The sequence below is a fragment of the Hyalella azteca genome, unplaced genomic scaffold, assembly GCF_000764305.2.
Source record: "Hyalella azteca isolate HAZT.00-mixed unplaced genomic scaffold, Hazt_2.0.2 contig10004, whole genome shotgun sequence".
Taxonomy (NCBI): domain Eukaryota; kingdom Metazoa; phylum Arthropoda; class Malacostraca; order Amphipoda; family Hyalellidae; genus Hyalella; species Hyalella azteca.
The window spans coordinates 25,974-38,694 of NW_025940059.1; the positions used below are offsets into that span (position 1 = coordinate 25,974).

The 12,721-nt window shown below is 37.7% G+C and overlaps 1 protein-coding gene across 1 annotated transcript; it reads right to left on the minus strand.

The window, feature by feature from the left end:
- Window positions 1–296: 296 nt before the first annotated feature.
- On the minus strand, window positions 297–11,742 carry LOC108675926 (putative proline-rich protein 21). The gene is made up of 2 exons (XM_018163982.1): window positions 11,289–11,742; window positions 297–715 (listed from the first exon to the last, which is right to left on the minus strand). Exons 1-2 carry the CDS (start codon window positions 11,740–11,742, stop codon window positions 297–299), a joined length of 873 nt encoding a protein of 290 aa, XP_018019471.1.
- Window positions 11,743–12,721: the final 979 nt, after the last annotated feature.

Consider the following 12,721-nt stretch of genomic DNA (forward strand, 5'->3'; position numbering starts at 1 on the left):
GTTCGTTGAGCCTGACTACGACTTGCCAGACCGTTACATGATTTTTTTAACACAATATAATCAACATGTTATTTATATGTTCAATGCCTACTGCTAAATTCAGGCATTCATTGAGTTCATACAAAGATGCTCTGGAGAGCCGTAGCCGATCGTAGATATGGCAGAAGAGGTTTCATGTTCATTCATTTCAAGACGCAGTTGATCCGCCTAACCGGTTCCTGGTGCGAACCGGACTTCAGCGACCTGCGACCTGGCAAGTAAACGTACATTCTTACTTACCTTGAACTGATAGCACTTCAGAGTGGACGAAGAGCGGCTTCATGGGAAGAACGGGACGTCGGGACTGCCAACATTTTTAAAGTGAATCTTTTGAAGAGCGCTAAGTGAAGCTGGTTATGAGCAGCAAGTGAATCTTTTGAAGAGCGGTAGGTGAAGCTGGTGAAGAGCAGTAGGCGAAGCTGGTGAAGAGCGGCAGGTAAACTGGTGAAGAGCGGCAGGTAAACTGGTGAAGAGCGGCAGGTAAAACTGGTGATGAGCGGTAGACGGAGTTGGTGAAGAGCGGTAGGTGAAGCTTGTGAAGAGCGGTAGGTGAAGCTGGTGATGAGTTGAAGGTGAAGCTGGTGAAGAGCAGTAATTAAGTGAAGCTGGTGAAGAGCGTTAGGTGAAGCTATAGTGATGAGTTGAAGGCGAAGCTGGTGAAGAGCAGTAAGTGAAGCTGGTGAAGAACTACAGAGAATCAGCAGGATAACAAGTTAGGAGCTTGACGTAAGAGATGCAGTCTAAAGCCTATGGGAAAACGTAATCGGACTGGCAATGACATTGAAAAATTACGATTAATGAGAACGATTATAGGTGATGTGACGGGTTTCGTATTAAATAATGTTTGTTTTAGTTTTTCAATTAATACAAAGCGTCTTTGAATGCACGCTGTAACTTAACAAGCCAATAACTCGTTGAAAATATAATATCTTAGCTGTTAGAAGCAGCAGCATCTTCTTCATACAAACCGGTTATGCAGATCACAGCGGGGCCGCACAAAAACCATTTATTCCATTACACTATTCATGAAGTAACTGATAAACGACAGATGATAATCCTAAAATTCACGGACAGTATTCGGCTACATTCGATAAACTGTAATATGATCCTGAAATTTCTTTGGTTATTCGGTCTCGCCGTCTCTCGCTACGGACCACTGTGAGCTTCATCTGAACCTTATTATAGTCCCGTGAAAACCTAAGAGTTGGAATGCGTGACTCTGAGATGGAAAACTGAGCACAATAATGAAGGAAAGCTCCAGGTATTACTCGACATCCTTTCGTAGCCTAGTTACGTTAACCTGCATTACACAGACCGCTTACTAATACCTCTGGCATCCAGCTTGAGTTTAGCCAAAGCTGGCTGGATTGATGTTACTATACTTAAGTAATAATAATCACCGCAATGCAATGTCTAGCGCAGTTAATATGGGTAGGAACTATTACCTATTTAAGTATTAACATATTAAGTGTTTTGAGATGGCACCTATTATAATTATCGATCTAAGAACATCAAACAGGAATAGAGGAACTCAAAGAAATAAAATAAAACTCAAGAGTGCAAACATTAATGTTATAAAGTATAATTTTTTATTGTATAATTGGGGCAATGAAATTAGAATTTTGCACAATGAGAAACAAAAAGTATTAAAATAATAATTTAAGAAACGAAAAAAAAACATTTCCATGTAAAAACTAACAGAAAAACTGTTTGAAAAAGGAAGCAAACTTCATTTATACCGGTAAAGAATATAATGTAAGAATTTACAAACTTGTTAATTTCAATTCACTGATTAATTATTCCTGATGTTATTTTACAAGTTTAATGCTTCGAAACCCATTTCAGCTAATTAATAAAACTATAGGTAAATTATATCGTTTTGAGAAGGGTTGGAGGGATTTGGAGAGAGAAAAATGCAAATCCATATCCATTTCTTGAAATAAATATATGCCATTTAATTTTATATAAAACAAAAAGTTTATTTATTAGTTAGACTAAAGAATTATTTGTGCACTGCTCTTCAAAGCAGATGAATCTGTCTAGGTAAATCACGATAGATGCCATGATAATAAACCTCTATAATAACACTCAAAGTTAAACATCCCACGTCAATCTGCAATATGGTGACATCATTTGTATAATTGCATCAGCGCTGCTGGATCACGAGCGCATGTTCTACCGACAATTTGCAGTCGTCAAGCGTTGCCTTGCACACACCCCTTATATTCATGCTCCCAAGAGCAGGCTCGACGTCAGCTCCATAGCTCGCTGCGTCGATGTCGCCACATTCACGCGAACGAAACACTACAGTCACTCGTGCGAACGGATTTCGGTTGCAAAATTCTGCAATGTTGCAAATATTTCAATGTTACTTTGATCTTTGCAGTGTCAATTAATGGTTAGAATAATTCATGATGAGTTTTCAGTTTTATTTGTATCCAAAAATTTTAATTTTTCTTTTCTACGATGCAAGTTTTTGAATTTGCCTCTAGAACAGCGGCAGAAACTGGCTACTTCAAAATTGGATATTTTAACCATAGAAGCACGGAAGTCGTACACCACTTGAAATACTATGTGAGGTCATTTTGACCTCATGCATGCGTAAAAAATGGTTAATAAGTGGCTGTTATCCCCGGAATCCCATTGGATGAGTGAAATAATATTTAATAGCAAATTTTACAAATTTAAGCTAAACAGTTTCCAATTTGAGCGTCGGTAAGCGACTTTCACGACATGTTGTCTTTACGAGGCGAATAGGAGTACGTACTGTTCGTCCAGTCCTACTGCCAACGTGTTATGTATGAAACCAAAGAAACTGTTTACATTTAATCAAAGAAACCGCTTAAATTATGTTCCTATTTTAACGTGCGAATTTGGGATAATTTTGACCTCATCGTTCTTCTAGTGTTAACTTCAGCGACATAGTTAAAAAAAATATACATAAGGTGGCCGGTCCCTTCTTCAAGGATTATTAATCTATGCATTGGGTCAGTTTAAGGTCACCATAAGCAGCCTGTGCACCTGAGAGGCATTTAAGTCACACGCTGAGGTGCTGGAAGGTCAGCATTTGTGATGAGCGTAATCCTGGAGTTTTAACAGCGCTTGAGGTCACTTAATCCTTAACCGGTTAATGGTCATCATAAAATGGACAAACAAGCTATTAGTCTGATGATCACTTAACAGCAATGAGTTGATGCTAGACTGAAGTAACGAGTGTCTATATACTTATTAAAATGAAATTAGAGCCTTCTTCATCATTTATTTGATACGCGTGTGTTTATTGCAATATTATTTGATTATATTTTTACAGACGAATCATTTACCATGCATTCACCTGTGGTGTCATCCATCGACGGCGCCCAAATATCAGAATTAAAAGTCAATTTCCCGCGTGTGCGTGTCAAACTGAAAGTGGACAACACGGCTCCTTGAAGCGGCTTTAATATAAATTATTGTGAACCGTAGATGCATGGGTAGTAATGAGCAACCAACAAATTTTTAGTTTATTGGTACTGCAGCTCGAATTTGGCATTTTCTGAGGAACGATGAAATTTTTTCCGTTAATTGCTTTCTGAAATGAATTCGGTGGTTTTGTTCACTCTACCTTCAACGATGATGAAAAATTAGTGCATTTTTGCAATCAAATGTTCCTTGCCCTAAAAAAATATTAAATACCTTCCTGAACTCATAACGACAACATGAGTTTGACTTGTATTGAAACATCCTATAACAATCAAATTTTCTGGTTAATAATGCGATATGTCACTACGAAAAGCAGGTTTGCCGACTTCAAGTAAGTAGCATGATGAATAATCGAATAAAATATAATTATTGCGCGCTGTTTTCATTTTAAACTTGAGTATTAGTTGCTTCCCATTGCGATTCCTCAATCAACAATCTATAAAATAACATGAAAACATAAATCTGATACATTGGTAAATACCCGTATAGGAGCACGGAGAGTCAGAAACCTTATAATCAAAAGGGATGAGAAAATGTTGGGTTTCGATGACCAAATGTGACCAAATACTGGCCGTATCCAAACAGTACAGCCAGGTTCATGTGAAGTGACCTTTACAGTGGGCGAGCAGTAAGTTATGGCGACTGTAGTCTTTTGGAGAATGAAAGCAAGCAAATATGAAGAAAGGGCTTAATCTATCCTATGCAATCCTCTGAGCTCACAAAGCACAGCCTTAATTCAACTCGTAATTGGAAGAGGAGCAACCTAAGCTATACGAGTGGTCGGTAAAGTTAGGTAACACATAAAAGGAAACACTCTTGATTATAGATTAATTGTGCAGGGGTAACCGTTATCTGTTCAAATAAAATTGATCACAATTGGAGTCTTCCGAGTTCCGACACAAAGTTACTTCACTCTCATGAAAACATCGTGTCCTATTACATACGTGCTGAAATTAACCAGCAACTTGCATGAATATGAACAATTGGCTCCTTCCAGTGCAATAAAATTGATTACGAACGACTTGCTTGTCCTTGAACGACGAGTTTCTGAATTTTACTGTGAAGGGTTTTTTTCAAGTCTCAACACCTCAGTTCTCTTCAGTACAACATGGAGGCCATCACGATCGGCGGTAAGTCGTGCAAATACCCACAACGAAATGTAGGTTGTAAAGGCACTTCTTGGAAGTTCAATATCGCGGATGGTAAATTTTCGTTGAAAAGATCGCGATTTTGAATAAATGATCAGTTTTATTGCGAAAAGGTTCGAGATTATGTTTCACCTAGACAATTGTTTGTTTAGCTCCACAGCAGTATTGGCGCCAGCGTTGAGTAATCTGAAGTTAAGGGAATTATCGCACAACCATTATGCAGGTCTGTATGGATATTTTTGCCTTTAAAATTATAGCAATAAACATTCAATTCCTAAGAACTGTATTCAAACAGATTAAGAATAACAAGAAATCCTTACCCTTCTTCTGAAAAATTTACTAGTTTCTCGGGAGACTAAATGCGTGTCGTGCAGGACGAGACTCGACGCTACGTCACTAATAATCGCGTATTCCTGGGCAACCCTCGCTGCTCATCCGTCATTCCTGATATAATTGAGAGTTGATTTGGTGTTACAGGTGGCTCCTTTCACCTTGTGTAGGCCGTCGTGCAAGCACCGAGGAGAAGAGCAAGCCACCGGTCAAGGCTTCAGGCGGTCAATGCGCAGCATCAAGTTTCAATGTCTGCTTGCCCCGCAAGGTGGTTGCCTTGCCTCGCTGCCTCTGCTCCCGAGCATCTCGGTTATTGATGCGCCACCGAAGGCACCACTAATTTGCCACGTGTATTCCTCAAAATAGATTAGCATTCTCTAAGTAGCTTTAAAATAAAAGGGCATATTATCAAGTTGGGATAAATGCAGTCTGGATTTGCTAAGTCGACAAAAATTGTAAGGTTATTGGCTTATTGCCCCCTAGCAAGAGTTTATGTTAAATTGAATATAAAAGAAGACAATGCCATAAGTTAGTTCGTGTTTCACGTGTCAAAGTAATAACACTGAACAATGCAGTCTTCACGCATACAAGGCAATACAAAGGTGAATAAACTTGCATGAATATGCCTCGTTTATACAGCGTTCAATATCATTGAGGCCTTTGAATTTTCTGAAATTCTCATTATATCAGATAATCTGAAACGCTGTATAAAAAGATAATGGAAAAGATGAAAGTCGCGGCCTGAAGGTCGTACGTTCAATTGTCGTGCCCAATTTGGCAAGGAGCAAGTTGCTGACCACGAGCAAAGAACCGTTTACCTTTGACATCAATCCTGGCCAGTACGGGTGACATACTAATGCTAACTCGGGTTAATGTAGCGGAATTATTGATAAATGTGATGGTAAAAGTGAATGACAAGGGTACAAATAAAGGAACCGGAATTAAAATTTTAATTCATTAGTTTTTTCTTATATCACTTACCAAAACATAGATTCGCGCTTTGATTTTTAAAATCATCCACGTAATAACGCAACGACCCTACTATGACTTTAGTCGTCTAAATTTTAATGAATATGTTCGGAATAAAAAACATAGGCTTTTCAAGTAAGTGAAAACTGTAGTGCGAAAACTCTCACGTACCCAGGACCTCGATCAGGAGATAAAGGTGCTAACAATACCTACTATTCCCAATGAAATTGCCCCTTCAAATATTTCGAAATTTGTGTGAAGCAAAAAGATAAACAATAAACAGAAACTTTAACGAAACTTTTATCTGAACAAAGTTTTATTTCCGAAATCCCATTTCAAGGTTTTGGAAATGCCATTTGTTTCAGGTCTTCCATAATGACGACGTTTGTAAGTCCTATTAAAGAATACCGTAATGTCTTTGCAAGGTTCGATAAAGCAGGAAACTTTTCTCAGGTACGTTATTGCATTATATAATGATGAATATAATGAAGCGATAGTGACGTAGGTGTTAGAAGTTGAAGATATCGTGTCATCTATATCACTTGCGGTTCCAAATGGTCGAGAAGAACTTGTTGATTTTAGTTTACAGTTAATTTTTCCGTGAAAGTATTAAAACGATGTTTTATTGGTGCAACAATGCAGAGAAAATGAATGTGTCAGGTATGAGAAGATTTTCCAATTTTCTTCCACTCGTAAACGAGACAAGCCTTTTATACCCAAATTTTTTCATTGCACCGTTCACGACTTGTGTTGGTCTCTATAAATTCTAAATTTACCTCATGCTTTTCCGCCTATAAATCAGGTTGTGCTTATAGTTTTTCCGGTCAATACTACTCTTTTTAGACGTGTTCCAAAGTTACAAGATGGATGCTATTGTTCAAGATGTGTAGGAAAACCAACATTCCAGGCTGCATGAAACTGTTAATGTTCAGGATGTACAGAACAACTAAAGATACAGGTTTGCATGGGATTACTAGTGTTCGGCATAAGTGGTTGTGTATAGTTCAATGCACCAGCAATTCATGTTTGGGGCTACAATAATTTCAGCTCACATTCACTCACAGTTCCAGGTTGTGAGAGGAGCACTATATTGTATAGCAATAGTTCCACCATTGTTTACCTAGAATATTTATAGCAAAGAGAGCTTAGTTCCAGGTTCTAACGGCACAGAACTAAACACCGTCTTTTTTTCGCGTAGGTCAGCGTGGCAAGAAGGCTTCAGATAAGGTCATGAAGTGATAAGATGGCTTACGCAACTGAGGAGTTTTGTCGTCTGAGGGCCTAAGGTTAACGGGTTTTCTGACAAGGTCCTGAACGCCCCCAAGTCGGCTTTATGGAAGGTTGTGTAAGACTAATCAAGCTAGTACATTACCAAATTGAAGCGAGGAGCCATAATGAAGTTTTTATTGGGAATTTGTATAACTCAAATCAAGCTTGGACACCAAATTTAACTAAGGAGCAATAATGAAATTATTGTGATATTGTACGAATAACTCTAATCAAGCTTGTACAATACCAAATGGAAGTAAGGACCCATCGTGAAATTATTGTGAATTTGCTTAACTCTTATCAAGCTTGTACATTACCAAATCAAAGGAAGGAGACGTATTGAAATTATTTGATATTGTGCAACTCTAACCTGGCTTTACATTCCGAAATAGGAGTAGGTAGCCATATTGAAAGTATTGTGCTATTTTATAACTTTAATCAAGCTCTTTGTTAAAAGAAACCACGCTCATTCCTTCTTGGTTGACAATCCAAAGCAAGAGTTTACCTGTGCCGGCTTCATCAGTATAGTAATTTACTTATTTGTCCGTCAGCTGAGAGTTGTTTATCCCGAACCCCCAGTAATTTGGTAAGAATTTATTATCAGTTATTATTTGATGGCGAATTCACTGCTAATATGAAAAAAAGTTATTAAATATATTTTCTGTTTTGTTGCACATGGAATTGTTTTATATTGATTCAAAGAAACATATAAATAAGCATAACCGCGTCTTATTTTACGAACCTAAAGAATCTGCATAAAAGATTCTTTACAATCTTTGATTCTGAATTGAATGGGTGGAGCCATATTTAGATTATTTACTGCAATCTAATAATTAAATTTGAGACATAAGAAAGTATTTCAGTCATTTAATTGAATACCAATTTTATTGCAAATTCCTGGAAAATCTATGATTTAAATTTCATGGTCTGAACGTGAATATTTATTACTGACTTTCGTGAAGCACCGAAACTCAACTCTCATATTAATGCCTGTTTGTCCAATATTATCATCCCTATTTATGTATATGCGTGTTTGCCCTGTATTATTCAAGCACAAGATATCATAGTGAATAGGACATGTTTTTATGCGATGCTACATGCAGTGACGCTCAGCTCTATTGTCAGTCATTTTGGACGAAAATATTTTATGTGTTTATGAATCTATGGTTTATTCGCATTTAATTAAATAACTAATTGGTTGTGCTTTTAATTAATTAAGCAACTCATAATTAAGTTTAGATTGTTCTCAACTCTCCTTCTCGATGCAGACTTCAGATCAGATCAATGCATTAGCAGTTTCCTTGGCATAAATTATATTGTTCGCTACATCAACACATCTTTGTCAAAAACAAAATTTTTGCACAAAGATTCTATCGAGATGCCAATAGCCTTCTAGAGCACCTGTATTATACATATAAATATCTGAAAGTTTAACCTTCAATTGATCAGTTCAAACGATTGAGAAAATAGCTCTTTATATTTGTATTTATTTCGGTGCTTGCAGGAAAGGGAAAGTGAAACCGGAATAGCAACTTGTGGTTATAGAGCTCCCCTAAACCAGATCCGCAGTGCGCACTTTCAGATGCCTGAAATTATATGGAAAACCTCGCTATACGTGCTGCTACGATTACATATCGCCAATCGTTGCAATATCACACGTAGAGGAAATAATTTATCGGCGGAAAGCTCCCGTGTTCCCCGTTCACAATTACATCACTAGGTTGCTGCGCGTGATCTGACGCGTACGATCTCATTTACTTGCGTCATCGACCACATGCATCGTGTGTATACGTACTTTGCCACTCGTAAAATGGATTAGTCATATTGTTTAAATACTGACACACTAGCTGCGCTTAGAACAATGTCTTTTTCTCGGCCAAATCGACCCTCATAACTTTAATAGTTTATCGATTTTTCGACAATGTATAATTAGTTTCTCTCACTGGTTTGGTTGGAAATTTAGCAGTGGTGGTTGGTGATTTAGAGCGCTGGTATATTAAGCTGTTTTGTTTCCTCTATGATTGGGAGGATTGCTCAATTGTCTTCGGTTTAGCCACACAATTGAATATCTTCATAGAGATTGTGATATGCATTTCACCACTGCGTACACTCGGAAATATGAGCGAGACTTTGTTCAAAAAGCGATATAGTTTTTGTACAACAGTGGGTCTTAATGAAACAGTTTGGTCCGGCAAAAATTTGGTCAGTGCTACGTGTAGAAATTGTCACCATTTGGTTAATATGACGCGTTCATTTTTCCGCGTGTATATGTACTTTTGTACGCTTGTCAGTTAGAAACAAACTACCCGGTAACACAGACCAGCTTATTAAGAACTTACAAAACATACACGTTGCAGATCAGGCCTTCACTAATAAAAATGAATGGGTCGTATTGTCCGAATAGTGTCACGTTTTCCTTACTCTCAATACAAACATATAGAGCGGGCGTAGCACTGATACACATTTTTTCCAGGGTCAAACCGGATTAGTATGATCCACACTAGGAGAAAAATAGCATAGCTATTTGGACAAAGTCTCGCTCATTTCTTTGAGTGTACAAGACATCAACCGAGATTTACTCCTGCGAGGCTTGCGTCAGAGGAGCTTGGTTAGCTACACTTGGCTACCATTGTAGTCAAGAAGCGAAGAATTTAATTAATTAATTAAACAGCTTATTTTTATCACACTATAACAGTAATTATTAAAGTACAAATAAAAGTCTTTCTCTTCCAATATTTCAGGTTCAAATACTTATCTTTGATTTTTTTAATGATACAATATTTTACCTGTTTATAAAGAAAAGTTTTTAGGTGGTTGAAATTTGGACCAGGGTATAGATTTCTTTTGAACTCACAAGGCAGAAAATGCTCCGTGGGAACTATATGTCCCACGTATTGTTTCAACTCTAATTAAATAACCAATTTCAGTTATAAATGGGACACATAAATTTGATTTTTTTTGTTAAATTTAAATCTTTATTCCTGGCCGTAACTTAATCCGTTTTTTCTTTTTGTAATCGAATTTAATAATTACAGGGGTTTATGAGAGTAGTTAAATTATAATAAGCAAGTTATTTAGCATTCATTATTATAGCTTCATTTAAAACCTAAAAATCAATCGATCCGGATTCTCAACCATGAACATGAAGTATCCAGGTGAAGGTCAGAACCTTTTCTGATGCATAATAAACTAACTTGAAGCGTTATTTTAAATTGAACGCAATTATAATGCAGTATGCGAGTATTATAAGAATGATAAAATTTAAAAATTGTACAATTTTTTGATATTTCCAAGTCCCTAGTAATTACTAGTTCAATGTAACCTTGAGTGAATGAAATTTTTATGTATAAAGGAAATTTTTTTGCTGTATTGTTGCGGTTAAATAGAAGAAACGGTAAAACTAAATGTATTTGCACAACTTTAATCAAAGAAAAACAGATTTTAAATGACGAAGTAATGAACAAGTCATGTCCATAAAAAGGAAAACCTGCCAATCTATTTCATTCTGTCATTTAGAAATTTGAATAAAATTTTAATTCTACATGATGGCCTCCCTTGTTGTCTTATATAAGCGAGTCCCTTAAATTTATCCTCAAGGTAAATCTTTATCCAGATAACATGCCGATTTCCTGTATTTTTTGCATTTAGTCTGAACCATACATTATCAATTAATCCATAATTCGGTTTCATATGACTTATTTCAGCATTTTATTATTGATTTTCCGCATACAATCCATCTATCAAATAACGATTTTAAATTCAACAAAGGCTGGAATCCAAAGTTTGCGGACTCGGACCACCGTCCACCAGCTTCCTGCATTGGGCAACGCTGGAAGCCTCCTCTGTGTTTGTCTCCACCTTTTCTATCTTTGTATTTTCGATAGCCGATCCCGCATCCCAACGCTCCGCCACGGCCATTGATTCCTCGACAACGAACGCAAGGATTACGCGATGCCTTCTTCTTACCTAAGATGAAGTCAGTCTATTGTGTTTGGCTAACGAAAGATTACTCACCGTGAAGAATTCTATTGATCGCGCGTTGTCTTGCCATTACGAAGCTTAAACACTCACCAACATAAGGGTACCGCGCCGGGACCATAGCCGCCGCTCTTGCATCACCGCCACGCTGTGTAACGAGCGGCGGTTGGTTACGTGGAGTGGCGGGTGTGGAGTGACGGGTGTGGAGTGACGGGTGTGGAGTGACGGTTGTGAAATGACGGGTGTGGAGTGACGGGTGTGGAGTGACGGGTGTGGAGTGACGGGTGTGGAGTGACGGGTGTGGAGTGACGGTTGTGAAATGACGGGTGTGGAGTGACGGGTGTGGAGTGACGGGTGTGGAGTGACGGGTGTTGAGTGACGGGTGTGGAGTGACGGGTGTGAAATCACGGTTGTGGAGTGACGGGTGTGGAGTGACGGGTGTAGAGTGACGGGCGTGGAGTGACGGGTGTGGAGTGACGTGTGTGGAGTGACGGGTGTAGAGTGACGGGTGTGGAGTGACGGGTGTGGCTTGGAGTGACGATAACATTTCGATTAATGTCACAAAATACTTAGCCTAAGGAAAGTATAAAAGCGATGTATGGAGCCTTTTGATGATCGCATGTATAATGCATTTAATTATGTAACAACCATAATGACGGCAACCTAGTCTGATACTTATTCATTACAAAACGATATGTGATATAATATAAAAACTGATGGATAAACAACGTAACGAACATAGTTTTAAAAAAATTAGGTTCATATAATATACTCCGGATATTTTTAGTAGTGGAATAACGTACGTATTACTAAAAAATATTAAAATACTTACCTACCTTCTATCAGTTTTATAACAAATAAAACATTTCAATCACGCTTCTTTCTGGGATTTTTTCTTTCACCCAATACAATAGATATCTATAGAGAACAAATAAAAAAAATTGTTCGCGAAATATCTGAACGATTTAAGAGGTTAGCAACAGAACATTAACTTCTACGAGCCGCATGCAACATTCAATGTTTTTTCAAGGTTCTTTTTCTAATTAAAAATCGATGGCCCGCTTATCGCTAAGTGCGAGCGTCTTTGACCTGCTTTTAGAAGCGAAGTTGTGCAAGTTTAACCGCGTGCAGAGCCGACAACCCGCCTGTCATTTTTGCATGTTACCTTTTTTTCATTTTTCACGCACAGGTACCCTCTTAAATAACGGTTCTGCAATGCTGGTAGCATAACGACGTGTCTAAGTTGCATAAGCCGAAAACGCGTCCACTAGATTATTATTGTTTTCAACGGGCAAGCACTCGCATTTTTTCCATTTATAAAGTGACATATATTATATTTATTAAATCTTGAGATTTTTATTCATTTGATTGAAGAATCCAAGAACTGCGAAAATTTTCCTCGTAATGGAATCGTCCAAACCTGCTAATGATTTTCATAGTGATTTGAAATAGGCTATTCATGAGCGACTTAAATTTAAATCTTTATTTTTATTGCATTCTTCTATGGGATGTCTCAACGAATAATA